The 22,930-nt window shown below is 33.0% G+C and overlaps 1 protein-coding gene across 2 annotated transcripts in view; it reads left to right on the top strand.

Annotated features, from left to right (window-relative positions):
• The window catches only part of LOC118181155 (calcitonin gene-related peptide type 1 receptor-like), a 374,571-nt gene that overhangs the window by 111,768 nt on the left and 239,873 nt on the right, over positions 1-22,930 (top strand). For both annotated transcript variants that reach the window (XM_085817333.1, XM_085817334.1), the window contains exon 6: positions 22,021-22,134. In XM_085817333.1, the coding sequence (XP_085673459.1) occupies positions 22,021-22,134 (114 nt within the window). The remainder of the gene's footprint in view (positions 1-22,020; positions 22,135-22,930) is intronic.

The raw sequence follows: 22,930 nt of genomic DNA, 5'->3' as shown, positions 1-22,930 counted from the left end.
AATTCCTGCTAAAAATTTTCAATTTATGTTTACAATTAAATGTTAAGGTTATTATATATTTAAATAATATTTATAATCATTATAAATTTAGATATATTTAATAACTAGATTTCTTCACAATAACGTTAACAGGGGTTTATGAAAGAATAAATCCTTCATTTCCAAATACATTTATAATAATTTAATAAATATTTATGTATTTTATGCTTTTTACAAGGATAATGTATACTCATATATTTAATATTTTTCGAAATGTGCAAATCTTAAATTTCTGTGTATTTACTATATTTTTCAAGTCAAGTAATTAACAGTAATGTAGCATATATCAGAATTTTTTACATATGAAATATGTATAAATTGAATGAAAATTAGATGTATTATTTTTTAATATGCACTCAAATGTCAGTTTTGCCTTGAAATTCCTCCATGAAGGCATATTTTCCTTTAGGCATATAGCTCTTGCATTCCTTACCTTATTTAAAAAGATTAACCTGACCTATGTGCCTAATTACAAAGTATTTAAACAACCATAATTTTATATTTACACTCAGCCATCAAGTTTCAAACTTTTGACTCAAAACATGTGTTTGGATACATTCATTATGAAATTCAAATTTTTTAGTAAACATATTTTCACGTAGCATTCAATACCTTCCTTGGCGATTATGCCCAGTTTAATAATTCTCTGATAATATAATAAATAACAACTTTCCATTTCACATTTAAACATTAATCTCATTGTCATCGGATCACAATCTTGATTTCCTTACTCTGCATAATATTGCTTCATTTTTTAAAACAGTTAAAACAACTAATTGATCTGAATTCACAAGTGCATACATTATACAAGTAATTAAAAATATATAAATTATACAAATTTTCACACTTAATACTATTTAGATGTAAGGAAACTGAGGTTTAAAGAGTGTTATATTTTTCCGAAATTTTGACATTTTAAATGTATCTTAAGGTATTTTTCATTTTTTACGCATAACATGAACATTTTGCTAAAATCTATATTTTTGTTATCCAGTAGCTTAGAATTTCCTAAAACAAATTTATAATCAAAATCACTGTTGCAAGTTATTGAAAAATAACCAACACATAATTTTTACATAAATGCCACCAAACTGTACAAAGTACTATCATCCATCCAACAATTGAATGTTTCTTTTATGTAGAAGTGTCCCCCGTTTTCGATTTGTGTTGAACTGTCATGTGTGGAAAAAACACTATCAAAGAGCTCTGGATGTAAAAACAAAAAATTCTGCCTCTGGAGACAGTAAGTGAAAATACATGCAAGATCGAAGTACTGTAGGCAGTTCAGGTAGAATGTTATAGCTAACATTCAACCTGAAATGGTCTTTACTAATATCTCAACTATGAACTAGCAATAAAAATGTTGCAAATTTACTAACTGTAGTCTACTACTATAATAGTTTATGTTACATAATCCTTAGCCATTGAAAGGCTCCTCAATGATAAAATCACAAATATCTGAATTATTAAGTAAACTGCAGCTATGGCTCTTACAGTTATTTTAAAATTAGATACTTCTATTTAAGCTTTATGTCTATTAATTTCATTTTAAAATCCAGGTTGATGTATGTTTTTTAAGACAAAACACAGAGCATCAATGATAATTCTGAGCACCTTGTTCTCCAGCTGTTACACAGACAGTCGATTCATTGGCAGCAACCATCCAGTAAGATGATGTACATAAAAACACGTTATTCATGGATTGATAAACCTCTTTATTTTAGTACTGAGTAGTGAATCATGTTTAGTTACAGAAAGAATTCTTATACTTTCTTTGTCAACCTTGTCCTTGACATATAATATACCTCTTTTAAAATGATAAATTATCACAAATAATACTTAGGTATTATTAGCTTGACATTGTAAATATATTGAGAATAACATGATGAATATGAATGTCTAAAGTATTTATTTTTTCCAAAAAGTAACAGTTTTTTCAAAGAAATTGACTTTAATTTTCTTGTTTTCACACTATTGTAATAACAATTTAATGCATTTGTCTCACATGCACGACTTAATGATATAATTAAAATCTCTTGTACAGATGATGAAATGTCAATAGTTTAATTCATAGTTGAAATGCCAGTTGTAACACCAACTTCTCACATAGCTGATGCAACAGAATGTGCTCATATGTGTCGTAAATAAGCTTTTTAATACACTTTAACGCATAAGCTTAGTATAAGCAATAAAGAAATTTCAGGAACAAATAATAGACACTCTCTATCATGGTCCTGTGATTACCTGCTAAGAAATAAACTAGCATAACGTATATTTCCTCATTATTTGCACATGTTTTAGCAATAATTTACAGAAGATAGGCATGCTTAATTAACAACAATCATAGATAATATTTCATTATTATTTAATGTATATAATTAATTTAATGTTTAATGTATAAAAAGAAATAAACTTTTTTAATGAAAAGTGCACTACTTAATAACTTTCATTAGCAAAAATTTTATTTTTTTATCTCCAAGCATAAATTAATTTTTTTTAACAAACACCGATTTATTAATTGAACTGTATTTCACTGTAGATCAAATACAGATGTAATACAATTTCATCCATTCTCAACACATGACGCAAATTTCAAAACCACAGAGTACTTCACGTAAATAAACAAAATTTCACGAAGTGCACGGCAGCATATGCGCAAATTGAGATGCGCACAGGAGGATCAGATCACGATCCCAAAAGTTGCCTTCTCTCCGTAGACGCTAGTGTTTTTTTTTATTGCTGTTGTTATCAGTAGTAAGTCATCGCTTGAAAGATGGCACGCATTTGATTAAAGTTGTTGAATAAAATATTTAGTACAGTCCACTTCTAGTTAATTTGAAATTGTTGTATAACAATATAACAACGCACGCATCGCATGAACACTTTATGGCCCGCCGAGCCACAGGTAAAAGATATCGTTGCTAAAATTAACTTTTTAGAACATTTAGAATACTTTCGTTTGGTTGTATTACGCATAACTTCATATAGAGTGTTTGGAATGCTTTCGTTTTCGTGTGGATTACGCAATTAAGATTGGATACTGTGTCATCGTTCATTTCCGGTGTCGCTGTCGAGAAATCTGCAATCACGGTAAGTGATAAATTATTTATTTGTTCATGATGAGTGAATTGAAAGCGATTAAAGCTAACAAAAAAAGTTTAAAATGCAGTATCAGAAAGTTTGAAAATAAGGTAAATTCTACAGTGGATGAAGCAGATATTTCCTTATTGGAGTTATACGAATCAAAAATATTAGAATTTAAAAAGGAATTAAGTAACATTTTCGATTCTTTATTTGCACATTGTGAAGAAAAGGACACTGACGAATTCATTAAGGAAAAGGAAAATGTAGTAGATATTCTCGATGAAATTCATTTGAAAATTAAAAGAAAAATTTCTGAGATCCGTTCTCAAAGGAATAGCTGCTCAAATCAAAACGGTTCGAGTAAAGACATAATTGTTTCGGATATAAAATTACCTAAATTGTCTCTTCCAATATTTAGTGGGAAAATCGAAGAATGGATTGAATTTGAGGATTTATTTTCCGCAGCTGTGCATAAAAATAGCAAATTAACAAATGCGCAAAAATTGCAATATTTAAAGAGTTCGTGTAAGGCAGACGCTTTAAATATTATTCAGTCTATTCCAATTTCAGATTCGAATTATGACATAGCATGGAATCTGTTGGTTGATCGCTATTGCAACAAAAAAGAATTGATCAATTCTATCATAAAGAAATTAATTTCTATACCTCAAACGAGTGATTCTACTTCGTCGCTTTTAATATTTATCGATAAGGTGCATGAATGTTTACTATCCTTGGAAGCATTGGAGCAAAAGGTGGAAGAATTTTCAGACACGTTAATTGTTTATTTATTAGTTGAAAAGTTGGGTAGAAATACTCGGTGTTAGTGGGAAAGGTCACTTAAAAAAGACGAGATAGGAATGGTTAAACAACTGACATGTTTTTTGAAGGAACACGCTCGCACCCTATCACATTACAAACCTCCGCATGGGGAATCGAAACGTTCATTTAATACCAAAGCTCTTACATCACTTTCGGAAAATTCAAAAAATTGTCCTTATTGTAAAGCTGATCATTTATTGTTGAAATGTGCGCAATTCTTAAATCTAACAGTCAAGAAACGATTGGAATTTGTAAAGACAAAAAAACTATGTTTCAATTGTTTATCTTCGGTCCACACAATCAAGGACTGTAAAAGTTCTAATACATGCAGAAAATGTCAGAAATTTCACAATTCGCTCTTACATTTTGATCGAAATGAAGAAAATTTCGATAAAGCAAATGGCACATCGAATCAGATCACAAACAAGACTAATAAATTAAGCAGTAATCTTTCTCCAAATGCTGATATATTTACTCCAATGGCAAGCAGCCAAAAGGTTAGTGACACTAATGAAACCAACCAAGCAAAGTCCATTAATGGTACTACGCTGAATATTTCCAGTTCTTTTAATAAACAAGTTCTACTTTCAACTGCAATTATTTTCGTTAAGGGTAATGATGGAAAATTTATCTCGCTGAGAGCCTTGCTGGATTCCGGTTCTCAAAATAATTTCATTACTAAAGAAGGTGCTGAGTTATTGAATTTGAAGAAAAGAAAAATAAACGCTTCTATTTCAGGTATCAATGGTACAGTTATGAGTGTTAAGGAAAAAGCTATAGCAACCATCGCTAACGCTACTAGAGATTTTATTCGTACCTTACAATTTTTTGTTGTTCCAAAAATAACTCGCGTAACGCCTGCTAGATATATAAACATTCCTGATGTTAAGCAGTTGCAACTCATTGGTTTAGCTGATCCAGAGTTTTATAAACCTGGTCAAATGCATGTTTTATTATCTAACGAAATATTTTTTGATTTACTGGGAACAAATAGAATAAATATGCAAGACCTGATTCTCCATCAGTCAGTTTTTGGATACATCGTTAGCGGGTCAGTACGCATGCCGCAGCAAGGCAGTGTTGATAATTTTTGTGGGTTTGTGGAAAATGGGGATAATTTATCTGACAACATGAGAAGGTTTTGGGAAATTGAAGGTATTAATGAAGCAAAAAAAGTGAAAAGTCAGGAAGAGGAATTTTGTGAACAGCACTTTCTTCGTACACACACGAGGCAAGATAATGGCAGATATGTAGTGGAAATGCCAATTAAGGAGGAAGGACTTAGCCTTTTAGGGGAATCGAGAGAAAACGCTAGCAAAAGACTGAATTATCTACTTAAACGCTTCACTCGCAATCCCGCAATGAAACACTTATACGAAGATTTCATTAAGGAATATAATGAATTAGGCCATTCCGAAGAAATTGATGAAGGGGATAGCTCTAGTTTCTCATATTATCTTCCTCACTATGGGGTTTTCAGGCCCGAGAAACCTAGCACTAAACTTAGGGTAGTGTTCGATGCCACTGCTCCTACAACTACTGGAATTTCGTTAAACGATATTCTGCTGAATGGAGGGTTAATTCAAGACGAACTATTTGATATTATTTGCAGATTTCGAACGCATAAAATTGCCTTCACAGCAGACATTGTAAAAATGTATCGTCAGATTTTGATTAAAGAACATCAAAGAGATTTATTACGCATCTTATGGAAGAGTAGTGAAGAAGAACCAGTTAAGGTCTATAGACTGAAGACTATAACTTACGGTACTTCCAACGCACCATATCTAGCAACACGCACACTTAATCAATTAGCAGAAGACGAGAAAAATAATTTTTCGTTAGCAGCGCCAATAGTACAAAGGGATTTTTATGTCGATGACGTACTCACAGGAGCCCATACTCTAATAGAGGCTAAAGAATTACAGTCGCAATTGATTAACCTATTATCACGTGGAGGAATGCGTCTGCACAGATGGTGTGCTAATCATCCTGATCTTTTGCAGTTTCCGGATGGACAAGAGGAATATTCTTTCAGTAATTTCGATGACGATCAGAGCATCAAAACTTTAGGATTATTATGGAATCCAAAGATAGATTGTTTTTCGTACAAATCAACCATCAAGAAACCAACTACTTACACAAAGAGAACAGTGTTGTCTGATATTGCTCGCATTTATGATCCATTAGGACTGCTTGGTCCAGGGATAACAAAAGCAAAAATCTTCATCCAAAGACTTTGGTTATTGAAGCTTGATTGGAACGATCCGCTACCCGAAAGGATAATTAAGGATTGGCAACTTTTTATTGATTCAATGCAATCTATCAACAATTTGAAAGTCAGTAGATATGTTTTACAGGATAGTTTTTCTGATATACAAATTCATGGATTTTCAGATGCATCAGAACACGCATACGGAGTAGCCATCTATTTACGCTGTAGAAGTGACAATAATTTATCTTCACATTTGCTTTGCAGCAAGTCCAGAGTAGCTCCACTAAAACCGCTGACAGTACCTCGACTGGAACTCTGCGCAGCTGTACTGCTAGCACAGCTTGTTGCAAAGGTGGTGCCTTTATTGAAATTGGACATCAGTAAAATATGTCTGTGGTGTGACTCAACCATAGTGTTAGCATGGCTTCAGAATCCTCCGCATGTACTAAAAACGTTTGTTGCTAATCGAGTGTTGCAGATCCAAGGCCTAACACATACATGCCAGTGGAATTATGTGCGTTCAGAGGAGAACCCAGCAGACCTTATTTCCCGAGGACTGAATTTTGACAAACTGCATGATGCTGATCTGTGGTGGAAAGGTCCTCCATTCTTGAGTGAGGGTGTCATACCTAACAAGAACATTGACTTTGAACAATTAGAAAAAACAGAGACATTTTCTAATGAAATGAGAAAAAAACTGACATTGCTTGTTTATGCACTTTGCCTTCAAAATTTATTGATAATATCCTAGATATCACTAACAATTATTTAAAATTATTACGTATTGTTAGTTATATTTTCAGGTTCATTTGGAACCCTAGGTGTTCAAAACAGAAAGGAGCACAGAGAAGAACAGGAGGAGTAAGTTCAAAGGAGTTAAATGAGGCAGAATCCTTTTTAGTAAGAGAGGTTCAAAAATGTAGTTTTTATTCAGATTACAACTCCCTCGCACAAGGTAAACCCATTAATAATAAAAGTAATTTACTTTCTTTGAACCCTTTTTTGGATGCAAATAATGTAATGAGAGTAGGAGGCCGATTACAAGGGGCCAATGTAATGTTTTCACAAAAACATCAAATAATTTTGCCTGTTAAATGCAAACTAACTAAGCTGATTGCTGAGCATTATCATCAGAAATATTTACACGTAGGTTCGCAAGCATTATTGTGTTTTATGAGACAGAAATTTTGGCCATTACAAGGTAGGAATTTAACTAGAAAGATTACCCATGAATGTATAATTTGTAGTAAAAATAAACCAGTCACTATCGAACAAATTATGGGGTCATTACCTGCAGAGCGCGTAAATCCAAGCTCACCCTTTAATCATGTCGGCACCGATTTTTGCGGTCCATTTTTTATTAGGTACAAGGGACAGAGGAAAGGAACTCTTCATAAGGTATATTTAGCTCTTTTCATTTGCCTTATAACAAAGGCAGTGCATCTCGAACTAGTGAGTGAACTCACCACTGACGCATTTATTGCCACCTTAAAGAGATTTATTGCTAGGCGCGGAAAATGTTCAATCATTTTCTCAGACAACGCAAAAAACTTCGTTGGCGCAAATGCCGAATTGCAAAGAATTAACAATTTAATTAGAAATCCTGACAAAAAATTAGCAGATTATTTAGGTGAAGAAGGAATAGTATGGAAGTTTATTCCCCCACGAACACCTAATTTTGGTGGACTATGGGAATCTGGAATAAAATCCGTGAAATATCACTTAAAGCGGATTGTAGGTAATGCAAGGTTGACTTTCGAGGAGTTATTAACTGTAGTAACTCAGATAGAGTCTGTTTTAAATTCTCGCCCTATTACTCCCTTATCTTCCGATGTAAATGATTTAGAGGCATTAACACCAGGTCATTTTCTCATTGGAAGACCCTTGAATGCTATAGTAGAACCCGAATTAATTGATATACCTGAAAACAGACTCTCAAGATGGAAACGAACTACCAGATTTGTCCAGTTGATATGGAATCGTTGGCATAGGGACTATTTAAACACACTACAACAGCGTTCAAAATGGAAGGTAGAACAAACGAATATTAAAATAGGTATGCTAGTACTAGTTAAGGAGGATGAGCTTCCTGTTTGTAGATGGGTGTTAGGACGCATTACAAGAATTTTTCCTGGAGTTGACGGTAAGGTTAGAGTAGTAGAAATACAGACAGCAAAGGGCTGGAATTATTAAGCGTGGAATTACAAAAATTGCAATTTTACCCCAAGAAGAAGCTTCCTAAGTTAGTTAAGTGTTAGCTTATTATTATAAAACTTGTATTGTACATTGTATTGTGTATAAAATTTTTATTGAAAATTGAATATTATTATATTGAATTAAGAGATGTTATTCGTATTGCATTATTGTATAAGGCAGTAATTGTACAATTTTGTAGGTTATTATGAGTATTATCGCACGAAATTATTGAAGTAACCCTTCAATGCCGGGTGTATGTTAAGTCATTAAGACTATTTAACTGTAAGATTACGTCATTTTTTCTCTTCTAAGACTATTTAACTGTAAGATTACGTCATTTTTTCTCTTCTTGGCGCCTTGCATGGCGCAGATGTTCATTACAGCAACCCTGTAAACGCTTACTCAGTTTTTTTTTATTGCTGTTGTTATTAGTAGTAAGTCATCGCTTGAAAGATGGCACGCATTTGATTAAAGTTGTTGAATAAAATATTTAGTACAGTCCACTTCTAGTTAATTTGAAATTGTTGTATAACAACGCACGCATCGCATGAACAGAAGCCTTCACCACAGTTTTCATTTCGTCATTTGTGTGTGATCCGGTAGGATATTTGCTGTTATAACCGTTATGCATTTGTTTCAAATTTCAGTCCAAATAAAACGTATGCATAAATGAATTGTAAGCAAACCGTAAATAAGTCAATAAATAATACAAGTGACTATTATGAATGTGACAAGCAAAAAGTACAGGAACTCTGCAAATACATGAACAGTACATATGATGTGCATTAATATACCCAGTTGATAATGTTCGGTATAAATGCATCAGAATAACATCTTATATCCAAGTTACCACTGACTTCTAGAGCAGAGTATCTTAAACTGTGGATCGTGGGACCTGCAGCAGGTGGGCGCCAAAAATTTACATTTTGGTAGTTCTTAATTTACAATTTCACTCACGCGCGTGTCGGATTTGAGCAATGCTTTTATGGGGTCCCACAAAATTTTCGTAAATATCTTGGGGTCGCGAAAAAAATCTCACTGATAAAAAGGGGTCGCGACTGGAAGAAGTTTAAGAAGCCCTGTAGAGAAAATATTATCTTTAAATTCAGAATCACAATGCATAAAACATTGCTAAAATCCTCATTCAGTACAGTCAAAGTCTTGATAGGGCCAAAGTCTTAATAACCACAGGTCACAAATACCCATCTTCCGAAGTAACTTTATAAATTCAGCTACATATTTTAATATTCTAATAGAGATTTTTATCTAGGCCTAGCGACAATAGAATGCTCCACCAATTGAGTACAACTGCTGATAGTCATATAACAGGAGGTGCATCAACTCAGCTGGTGGTAAGTAAGTAAGTAGGTCCAGGTTAAATTTTTTCGGCACTTCTACATATCAAAATAATAGGCTCGGCAGTATTTTGATGCGTAAACAAAAACTGTTCTTCCCAGACCGTTTTAAAATCACGAATTGCAGTATCCTCTTAACGTTTTCTGTTTGATATCGAAGGTTTACTCATGGACTTATTGAAAATAAAATTTTTTAAACAACGATGCTCGACGCTAAAGTCTAAAAGTAATTTAAAAAAAGCTTAATTGGCAGTTTAAAATAAATTGAGCCAAATAGCCAGATTATCGCTCTCGTTCGAGAACGAACAACCATAGCAAGACAACTCAAACCATTAGATTCGTCACAATTAACGCATCGTTTTACTATTGTTAAGAAGCAGTGCCACTTTCTAGCGTTGTTGTATTCAGTAACCTATGAGTAGGGTTTTTAGAGATTTTGACAAAGTTCCTGAAAACGACATTATTATTACTTTTTAATTTTTTACTTTTTCAATAATTCTTCGCGCACCACAGTTAAAAAACTCCTCTGCGCCACACTGTGGTAAGCGTGCCGTGTATTGAGTCATCCATGCTTTACATTATGAATTTGCATTTTGATGTTAAAAACATGACTTTCGTATATGTCAGTTGGAAGTAAAATATTAAGACCCCTAATTTTAATGAATCGTTGAATGAAAATTGTTATTATGCAGCTCATTAAGAGGTTGTTGGGTCATTTAAACGTTTACCATGCGAGCATTAGCTGGTCCTCACATAAATGAGCCTGGCACATTTTGCCTTTGAAAAGCACATATCATGTATATAGACACAAGTAACAAAGTTTGTTGTTTAAATATCATATACAAATATAAAATTGACGTATAGTTTCTAGTCGTGTAACTTGATTTTCATTGCGTCAATAATATAAACAAGAAAACAGATTCCCCTTTTAAACAGCCTTGCTTCAATTTCAAGCAATAATAAATATGGTAAGAACTCTAGATTCGGTTTTATATCCGAATCTGACCCATTTTGGGCTTATTCAGGAACAATGAATTATTCAGGACAATGAATCATTCCTTTTATATTTTCGAACTACTGGATGTCACAAAAACATTCAATTCTGATTAAACTACTTTCGGAAGAATCTAACGGTTTAGTTCTAACCTATATTTTATATTGAAGATTCAGAGAGGTTTAAAAAAACAGCTCACATGGCTAATAAATTACATGTATGATCCTCTGCATGTTCAAAATGTAAATATATTTGTTCAGTTCTGGATTAAAAATGAATGTTACATATTGATCGTATCAGTTATTCTTGCATGTGCCATTAACAATCTGATTTGATTCTTAACTTATTTAAAACCTCACCGAAAAACTATTATATACGTAATATACATTAGTCACATATACGTGTAACTTTTTTATTTTTTTCACATAGTAATACCATGGATGAAGAATTTGCGCATAGTTTTATTAAGCTGATACTATTATTAATTTAATATTTGACCATTTCCTTCATTTCCAAAAAAAAATAGAAATATCCGCCTAGATCCATTTGGTCCACTTTCGTAGTCATGTAAGTTATACGTCGTTATAAATATATTGAGTTAATTACAATAATGCTGCAAATATTCATAAAAATTACTAATTAGATATATTGCAGATAAAATTTAATTCAAATTTATATCAGTATGATATATAATTTTAAAAATAAAATAAAACTTAAATCACTAAGAGCTGCGTTTATTTCTTTTATTTTGCTCTGTGTGTTAAGCAGTTACAAATTAATTAACTTTGAAATGTAAATTAAAGGTTTTATGCTTTGTTGGATGATAACATTCTAACAACTGGCTCTTTAAAAAATTTTGCGGAGGCTATTTATATTTTGAGCTTCTTTATATTTGGATAATAGATGTAAGACACTGAAACGTACTGTAAAAAGAAACACGATCCGAAACATTGTATAGATTTCACTAAAGTTAGTTCCTATTTCAAAAAGATCTTTGCCGGTTTATCACTTATAGGCAGAAAACATTTCTTGAAACACAACTTTTAAATGGCTTTCTCTGTTAATAAATAGGCCAAATGTTATAACTATTTGAATTGCTAAAAGAGGATATTGAAATATTATATTTCACTTTTTTAAATTTGCTTATCAGTTATTCTCTCGAAACTTTGTGAGATTTTAGTACATTTTTATTTTCTCTATTAAATTTTGTAATTGGCTATTTCTGATATTTTTATGCTTTCTATTACAGTATTTTGAGCTCGTTGCAGTGTAATCTTAAAATACTACTGATCTCTTTAACAACTTTATATTTTGCGTTATGAATTAATTGCCAAATTTTCTAACCTTGCAATTGCAGTCGAAATTGTTCAAGAAATCATGTAACTTTTTTCTAATTGAAAACATTTTTAGCGAAGGTATGTCCAAACGAGCTGAAAAGGCTTAAGATTGAAAATACTTATTACATTACAACATATTGTAACCATGCACCGCTGCTAATGCAGCGCTCTAGTAATACCTGAATTGCGCAAGAAACAAGTTCATACAACTTGATTGAGCAACCGCGATTCTTCTCTTATCTCCTTGCTTGTACTGAACTTTTTGCTAACAATTGTCTTCCTGCGGAATCCATCAAGAAACCAAATGACGCGATACACCGGCGTGCGTGCCCAGTTTAATATGTTGATCCTCATATAATTGTTGTCTCGTATTTACCTTTAATGCCTACAAACAGAATAACTGTTGTTCCAAGTTAATAACCTGTTAGTCAAGTGGAAAGCATTATTGACATCCAGACCCACAACCTGTTCTTATCGATAGTTCAAGAGAGTGAATATAAAATATTTATACAACAACCATCTATAGCTTCATTTTATTGCAATACTAATGCTCTATTTTATCTGTATTTTCTATACATGTCAAATAAATATCTCCATATTAGAAAACAAATAATGAATTCTTACATGGAATAAAGCTTAGAGAAAACAGAAAAGCATTATTACTGTCATCACTTTTATTATAAAACTTTTATTTTTATCAGGTACTCTCACCCTTAACTTTCATTGTATTCTCTTACGTATTGTTACCTAAGAGCTACTTCATAGTCACTCTGGCATTAACTAGGGAAGTGGTCTTACTGATTTTAGAAAGAATTACAAATCATTAGCAGCTACAGACATGTATGGATGTAAGACACGTCAAAGGTCTAGGGTGTTGGCAACCAGCTTGTAACCGAATGAGATTAATAGCTGCACTGATTTCGTATGAAGAATTGTACTCATTTCTTGGCGAACTCCCTCCTCTTTATTTTAATTACACCATAATTGATTACGCGATATACGTGTAACTTTTTTATTTTTTTCACGTAGTAATACCATGGATGAAGAATTTGCGCATAGTTTTATTAAGCTGATACTATTATTAATGTAATATTTGACCATTTCCTTCATTTCCAAAAAAATTAGAAATAGCCGCCTAGATCCATTTGGTCCACTTTTGTAGTTTCTCTATGATCTGTATTGTAGTTTTAAAATGCTTATCATATCAGTTTTTAAATGAAGCTCATTCTTTTTCTTTCCTGACATTAATTGCAGAAGTGTTTGTTCTAGAACATATAAACATTTTGATGTCTATTATTAAAATTAATATATTAAATGCAATTCGTAGCTGTTATTGTTATTTACATTAAATAAAATTTCTGATATTGAAACTGGGTAAATGTTGGTGTTTCCTCCAGCTATGTTACAATGTTAAAGCTATATTGTTAAAGTGTCTGAAGTGTAAGAATTAAGACAAATACTATACTAGTTCAATTCATATTCTGTATTACGTTTTGAGCTTAGAAATGACGTTTGTTTTCAGTAGCCTTGTAAAACTCTTACGTAGTCCTTGAGACAAAAATAGATGAAAACGATTCATGTTTATTCACCTGACAATTTCTTCTGTATTATTTGTTTTTAATAAGATGGCGCAGATTTTCAAAGTGAACATCTGGATTTGATTTTGTAGTCTCAATTTGTTCATTTTACGTCTTTGCAAACATACCATTATGCGTAATTAGTAATAAGTCCAGAAATAAATGTGAATTAGCTGTTCATATAGCTTTTGAGTATAATTTATTTTAGATTCATATCATTCATATTTCGTTTTGATCCAGTCTATCGAGTGTACTGCGAACATTACTGAATGTGTAATACTCAACAAGGAATTAGTTTTTCTAATTTATGAATCTTATGTCTTCGATGGCTGTATAAATAAAAGCAGTTTGAATCATTATTATTCCAAACTTCATAGCAAAATTTCAATATTTGAAATTCTGGGTAATTCATTTAGAATTGGTAATAACTTTATTCCATTCTCAATTTTTCATTCAGTGGGTACCAAAGAATAATTTTCATTAACTGATTGTTAATGAAAATTATTAAATTATTGTTAATGTCTCTGTCTTTTATTACACGTGAAATTATAAATCTAAATCAGACAGCGTAAAAATGTTTTCCAGCTATTGCTTCCTAGACAAATATTAATTATTATTTAATAATAAACCTCGGCTTCTCTAACTAACCTAATAAGCGAAGGCGCGAAACTCGCTACTGTATAAATAGCGTAATTGCGTTGGGAATAAGATTGCAATAGTTAAAAAGTGGAGAACAAAATCTAGCTTTAAATGCGTATATAAGTTTTGAGACTTGGCGATAAAATTACACAAAAATCAAACGAAATTTTAATAAGAAAAAGAAATTCTGAAAGAAACTGAAGATCTTCACACCAGAGAATTTGTTAAGGTTTTGATGCTCTCGCTGAGCATCTCACAGTCTGCTGTTTGACTCACTCTTGCTAATAGTTTTTTTAATCATTTAGCTTTATTATTATGCGCTGGTTTCTTCAAACGTAACGCCATATAAAGTTCAAGAACAATACCACAATTTAAAGCAGCATACCTTTAGAATTCGCAATAGAGTGTTAGGGTTGCCATGCATTTTTTCTATATTCGCTACATTGTTTCTTTAAAATCTTGCTGCTCCATCTGCCAGCTAGTAAAAGTGTTATCATGAAAAAGAATAAGTATAGAATGATTTTAATTTTAACAGCTAGTGTCATGTCATAAAAATATTTAATATTTCTAACTAACCATCTTATAATTTAAATACATATTTATTTAAATCGAATGAAAAGTACTTTTAAGAACTGCTTTTATTGCTTTTCAATCAGATTGTTTTGCTACTCGGTAGTGGAAAGATTTAATTTGAAAGTTTAATATTTTACGCTTTACTGAATGGCAATACGCTGGTGCGTGGAGATAGTAAGTATTCTCTCTGAAGGAGTAAGCGATAAGCGATAAGCAACGGAGGACGTGGGCACTGTCCCTTTACCAAAAGGTTAATCGGTATAGCACCACGTCCACCTACGTCCAGAGCCTAAAGAAGAATCACAAGACGCCACGCACCGGGCGCCCAAAGCCAGAGCCAAATTCAACCCGGTGGCAGTCCAACAGACCAACTGCTCACGAAAGACAGTCCCAACAACCGCCCAGGCCCCACATTTATTAAATAAAATAACAAAAGCGTACAGGGCCAAACAAGGGCGAGTTTTGACAATAAGCAAAAATTTTACAAAGGTGTAATACACACAAATATAGAATATACATAAGCTAAAGTACAGTCTGATGTTGGGAAGCCCAATAATATACAATGAGTAAAATATAGACAGTAGAATTAGACTTAATGACAATATAACATAAAAATAGAGAACATAGTGACATAATGAATGTAAATGATTACAGCAATACACAGAGGATATACCAAAAGAAATAAAAATAAAATAATACGATAAAATAATAAAATAATAATGTGACTGGAAGTACTGATACATGGGAAATGCGTAAAGCATTCAGAATTCGACTTAAATCAGAAGACTAACAACTGGATCGGGATACATTGCATAGCCAAGTACATATATTTGACAAAGCAACATATTGAAAGTCAGTGTAATAAACTAGATATTCGCTATGACAAAGTCATGTTACAATACCGCAGGTAGTGATGTGATACAGAAGAAGTAGGTAGCGTACAATACAATTTGATCTCGGTACGCATTCAATCCCTATAGTACAACAATAGTTAGGAAAAAGGAATATGTTATACAAAATATATTTAGCATGCAACTGTGTTTAAGATATACAAAGGTCGATACATTGGTTACTACCAATTATGGTACAGGATTCGTACCAAACTTAGTAACTGAATGCAATAGCGGTACAATACAATTGATCTCGTGGTATTGTGGGAAAAACATGCGATAAGGCTAATTATACGATTATGAGGAATAAAAATAACATATTTAGCCTGCATAAAAGTTAACGAATATAGGATACCATACAATACTATACAATATTACAATACAATACAAAAAATAAATTAACATATTTAACCTGTACTAAAAGTCAACTGATATAAGATACTATACAATACTATACAATACCACAATACTCTACAATACCACAATACAATACGATACAGTAGATACAATACCACAATACAATACGATACAGTAGATGCTCTGCAATACTATACAATGAAAATACAAAATACATTCAGTGTTGGTGACACAAAAATAAATTTAAAATTGTCATGACACCAGTGATTCTAATGCAGCAAATAAATTGATGCAGTTACCTGCATAAAAGATAACTAATATAAGATACTATACAATAATATACAATACTACAATACAATACAATACAATACAAAAGCTAAAAATATTTAACCTGTATAAAGCCAACTGATATAAGATACTATACAATACTAAACAATACCACAATACGATACGATACAGTAGATACTATACAATACTATACAATGAAAATATAAAATACATTCAGTGTTGGTAACACAAATATACATTTAAAATTGTCATGACACGTGTGATCCTTACGCAGCAAATAAATTGATGCAGACAGTTAAATGTGTTACTATACATTTGCAAAGGATGAAATATAGACTTAAGTATGCCACATATTATGAACATATATTATACCGTGAAAAACACAAAATACATTCAATATTGGTATAAATACAATGGATATATTTAAAACAATGGATAATGGTTAGATATATTATACAATGAAAATCTCTAGCGACCCCAATACATTCAGTGTTATTATTGCACAGAGAATTAAATGTTTGATATTACTTGGGCAATTGATGAAAAGAAGACAGTAACAGTATAATGTATAGCTAAATATGCAAGTATATGGTATACCGATGTTTAACAGCAACTGGCAAACAATGTATCATTAATACGCACAACTAGATATGCCAAGATATTATATACTATTATACAGTGAGATATTATCATAGTAGATGATGAGGGAATACAGACAGTTATATGTATGATAATACATGGGCAAAAGATAAAAATAAAGACAATAACATTATTATTCATAGGTAAATATGCAGATTTAATATATTCAGATATTTAACAGCACCTGGTGAAAAATGTACCATAAGTACATTGATAGCTGCTATGGACAGCAAAGAGATTATTAGGACGGAACATATGCAACAGATAAATATGCGAATTCAATGTATTCAGATATTTAACAGCACCTGGTAATAAATGTACCATAAGTACATTGATAGCTGCTATGGACATCAAAGAGACTGTTAGGACAATACATATGCAACAGATAAATATGCAAATTCAATATACAGATATTTAACAGCACTTGATAATAAATGTGCATATGCAAAAGATAACATTATTATTCATCGGTAAATAGGCAAATGCAAGATATAAGGATACTAAACAGCACCTGGTATTAAATGTACCATAGGTACAGGGACAGCTGTTATAGACAATATTACTTGATTGCACTTAGAAAAAGATGCTGAGAGGGAATATACAAATATTTGACTGCTGCTATGCACAGCGACTTATAACAGATGGATTACAATAGATTACAATGGTTACAAACACTTATAAGCATAAAAATAGATGGGTTATAATATATATAAGCAGTTGAAGAAGTTGAATCATATGTCGATATTATAAGGCACAAAGATTCCCAGATTCATCAGTTTGTCAATTAAACGGACTATCTTTTTGACTTTATGCCGTTGCTTAATCAAGAAACGACTAAAGGCAGTCCTATCCGTTGGTGGAAAAGGAATATGGAATTCAGTAGTAAGTGGACAATCGATTAGATAGTGTTCTGGATTGCCCAGTTGTCCACAACTACAGAGTGCTGAGGAAGAGAGTCCATGTCTCTCGAAATATAAGGGAAAAGGCCCGTGGCCCGTAATATAGAAGATCAGCTGTGGTGGCATGATTAATCGGTCTAAATCTACTTTAGGGACATGGGCAAATGCTCGGCGACCAGTTTCCTCCGAACTCCATGCATTTTGCTACAAGGAGATGGCTGTGAGAAGTAAGTGACGCTTTAGAATAGATACTGGGCGTGAAACCGTCAAGGTCTGTGTTATCTCGTGATTCTGTGCTGCTTCTTTAGCAAGCCTATCGACAGTTTCATTATCGTAGTTCCCCACATGAGCTTTTGTCCATTCTAAACAAATGCGTAGATTTTTATGTCGAGACAAGCTAGTTTGAATGTCCACAATAATGGGGGATGAATGCAGAGGATTTAAAATGGCATACAATGTGGAGAGACTATTGGTAAGAACATAGGAATGTGAATATCGATGATTAATGATTGTTTGTATGGCTTGTCGAATAGCAATAGCCTCATTCTGGAAGACGCTGTTAAAAGAAGACAGATGACATTTCCACTGGTGAAGAGTTGTCTGATCTTGCAGTGTGACTATATATGCACAGCCAACCTGATCTTCCAATTTAGAGCCATCAGTATAAAAGACCAGATCAGCATGAGAAACTTGATGACTCGGTTTGAGATTAACTTTAACTCCCGTTCCATAGAGGGAGGGGTGTTGATCTTCTCTGTTTATTGCTGCTTCGTAATCATGGGAGGAGAAAGAGTGATCTCCAAACTGAACTGAACAGCCAAGTTGTCTAATCAACTGATAAGCTGCGTCCTTTTCAACCGCAATAGGTAAAGGCAAGACTCCAGCTGCAACTGCAAGGGCGAGCAGCACATTGCTTTCGAATAGCTGAATTGGTAGATTAAAATGAGAGATAAATATCTTACATTTTTCCGAATAGCAACAGTCTGGCGCCCTGGAGAATACTTCCTTATAACATTTGGCGGCAAGAGTTTGAAAAAAGATTTGGTCACAAAAGTCATACGGACAAAAAATGAGATTTAGCACTTATTTAGTCAATTGTCTTATTGTTTTATTTTACAACGTAACTCCGTCTTTGCGTAGCAATGAATAATAAAATTAACAAGATAAATCAGCTTATGAAATTAATCAAAAATTTCACTGTCGACAATATTTTGGTTAAAATTTTTTAAAATTTTATTAAACATTAATAAACATCGTTCAGCTGAATGCGTCCACGCCAAGCGCATTTTTTTCTCTTGGCGTTTTCTATTATTAGATGATTATAAACTTTCTGTTGATCTTTTTCCATAGATTAGCTATTGTCTAAATTGCAAGTGATTAGCTTTACTTATAATACATTATAAACTTTATCATTTCTTATAGGAGCCTCTATTATATTGATAGCTTGAAGAAATAATACGAGGTTAGATAATTTCATTCAGAAAATATGATATCCAGGTTCAACCATTTAAATCTCAAGGTTACATTGCCATAGGAGATGAACAGCGCGATAGCGATTGTTTATTTCGCATTCTTTCCTTAAAGTTGTCTAAATATATCTGTGTTTTCAATTTTGTTAATTTATTTAACAACCACTCCTTGTGTCTCATAATAATAGCTGTTGGTGAATTTAAGTTTTCCCATAATAATAGTAGCGTAATAAATATAGAATGCAACATTTATTATCGAAAAATATATTAAATTAAAAAATAAATTAAAAATATTACTCTTAATTTTTGTGTTGAGTGTTCAAATAGTTTATCGGATTCTTCAATAATTTCGTTACTGCATTTTAAACTTGCAAGTAAGATTCCTTGGTTATGAAACTTTCCTTTCGCTATATACGTGAGCTTAAAATTATTAGAACAATCATTCGTCATTGCTTCCTACATAATTTATTGAACTGACAAAAACGTGTTATCCAGTGCTTCGAGAGAAATATTATCAAAGGTTTTGTTTACTGCATCTATGGTGTCCCTTCTGCTAAGAGGAATATTTCTTAACTTTTCAAGTTTATCACCATAATCTTTACATATACGTCCACAGTTTGTTTTTTCAAAGAATCAACATTACCATAAGATTCACCTTGACAATTATTTTTGGAAGCACATTTCCTTTTGCACGTGATTTTGCTGTACTTAGATTGTTTTCCAGTTAACGTAATTGCACCTTTCTGAAACTTTTCGTTTTTCTTAAGATGCACCCAAAAGTGGACAGTCACAACTCGGCTTTTGCTTGAAAACTCTCTTTCTTTCGTCTTGCTTTTACAATGGGTTGATATTCTGCTGGAATAAAACAAATGATTTCGATTAGCGGATAAAATTAGAAAAATAGTTATAATTCATAATCATTAAGTTAACCTAAAATTTGAAAATGTGTCAAAAATAATGGCAGATATCATGAAACACTGAGTTTGATTGAAGACTTTGCAGTTTGTGCTACAACATTCTCTAATAATTTATTAATTAATTTATTAAATTATTAATTAAGTATTACTTACACACACTGGCCAATGAATAAGAAACCCAAGATCAATATTTTTTCGGACAACCACCTTTTCCACGGATAACTGCTCTGATTCACTTGGACATGGGCATCATGTCTACATGCCTCTGGAATGCATTTACGTCCAGAGAATACCACGCATTGGCTATGCAGCTTTTTAATCTTGTAAATTAGACAGAGAAGGAGAGTGCTGTCGGATACGTCCTTGGGTGAAAATGCAACATTTCAGGGGGCACTTGATCTGCCAGTATATCTAGGTAACTCATAGCTGTTTGTTTACCCTCGAGGAACACCAGGGCACTACTTCCATGGCATCAGAATATGCTCCATATCATGATACTCCCACCAGACCCTTGCATATTGCGAGTAAGGCAAGATGAAGATGGAATCATGGCTTCATGGGATTCTCGCCAAATTCGACGTCTTCCCCCCATCTGTGCAAAATAAGGTGTAGCGTGATTCTTTCAACCACATTACCAGTTTCCAGTACTCAAATGACCACTGTCTTCTTTCTTTACATCACAGCAAACGACTTCTTGCATGTCGGGAAGAAATGAGAGGTTTTCTCACAGGCACCCGTATATGCATTCCTATCCTCTGGAATTCTCTGCACATGGTTCGAGCTGAAATCTGTTGGGAAGAGCTTTGATTGACGATCTGTGTCAGTTGAAGCACAGTAGAGTCCCTGCTCTGCCGTGCAGTTCGTCGGAGACCACGCCGATCACTCTCTTGGAAAACTGTGCTCGAACCACAGTTCTAGGGAAGAACTGTGGGTTCTGATTCCAAATTTTGAAAACCTCTGATATGGCTGCTTTTGAAAATTCTGTGAGATTTTCTGTCTTCGAAATCGAGGCCTCTGGTAAATAAGAACCAACAGTAAAGTTGTCTCTTGCGATATTTAGCTTTCTAATTTATTTGTATATTCAATCGTTCTATTTTCAGGTCACGTTACGTAGAAAAATCCAACATTCTAGAAGTGGACTATATCTGTAAAACACCTATACGTTAACTAACAAAAATAAATGACTACAGAGGCCAGGTCGATGACGATTGCGGTGTATAGAGCTGGAGGCTGTTTTTAGGTGGGCGCAAGGGCCAATCTATTATCATCAGCGGCAGGGTTTCTGAGCATTTTAAGCAATTTTTATAAAGCGGTACGGAAGCGTTATGCCTGGTAACTTGGAGGAAAAGGAATAATCACTGTCGGAATTCAGATGGAAAACATTCTTAAACGTTTATATTCATTTCAATTGTTCTTTCTTGCATTACCTCGTTTTATTAACTATCTTGCTTGAGAAACAAAAGGGATCCGAATTCTTAAAAGGCAGATATTACATGTATCATTATGGAGTAAAGTGACATTTAATTATTGTCATCATATGCGTTTTAATTATTTGTAACCAAACGTTTCTACTTGCGTATATATCTCACACATGCATACAACTTTCGATTTATAAAGCAACTTTATTTATAATTCGACATGCAAAATGTCGTTGTAAGAATAATAACGTATTATGGAACTTGAAGAATAATTCAAATTTTAATGACTCAAAAATTTATCTTTATTTACAGGTGAGTTATTCTGTCCGAGAACATTTGATGGCTGGGGTTGTTGGAACGATACCCCTGCAGGAAAAACTGCTTACATTCCATGTCCAAGTTTCATAACTGGGTTCCTTCCAGAAAGTAAGCTTATTTTTATTTTTTCTAATAGTTGTTTTCTTCCGCTGAATTGAACTAATCAGAATCTCTTTTTCAGTTGTTTCTAAAACTTTGAAATAAATAGTTTATTCATTCTTACATACGTTCTTTACATACTTCGTCTTCACAAAATTCCTTACTCAGCGGTCCACAGCGGCAGAGCGGTAAAACCGCTGAACGCTTGGTACTTCGATCTGGATTAGATTCCAGATGACCGGGCTGGCTGCACGGCTGTTTTAGCGTCTTCCCCCTCCCCCATGTGTAACATGGACACGAGCCAATTTCCCATGGAAAGTCCTCCACGGAAGTACCCCTTAGGCAGATTGTCATCGCGTTCTTTGCTGTAATCAAACAAACCAATAAACTTCATCCTGCATTTATTTTAGAACCGTTGACTATAGGCATATATTTCCAAATACAAAAATGTGTGTGTATTAAATGCCTTAAATATAAAAAAAATAATTTAAATAAAAAAATTGTATTACAAAATCTACTATGTAAAATTTACGAAATCTATTTATACATACATTTCCACGGGCCCTTAATTCATATTAAGGTGTAGGATTCTCCACTGTGTATTTCTAAGTTACAGTTGAAAGTGAAGAACCTTAATAACTAGTAAGCGAATAATCGCTTGAGTTCGTGAGATAGAAAACAACAAGTAAGAAGGGTGAAATAACTCTTTATTATTCCAACTAAAGTTTAACAAAACTCCGTCTTGGAGTCTCCATCTTGGATAAAGCCGACTCTTGGGCGTGAAGTTAAGAGACTAAGAATTAAA

This window comes from Stegodyphus dumicola, chromosome 5, assembly GCF_044657685.1.
Source record: "Stegodyphus dumicola isolate Sdum_Otavi_A_Nest chromosome 5, ASM4465768v1".
NCBI classification, from domain to species: domain Eukaryota; kingdom Metazoa; phylum Arthropoda; class Arachnida; order Araneae; family Eresidae; genus Stegodyphus; species Stegodyphus dumicola.
Note: the sequence above shows the minus strand (reverse complement) of the source record. Positions and strands in the feature narration are given on the sequence as shown.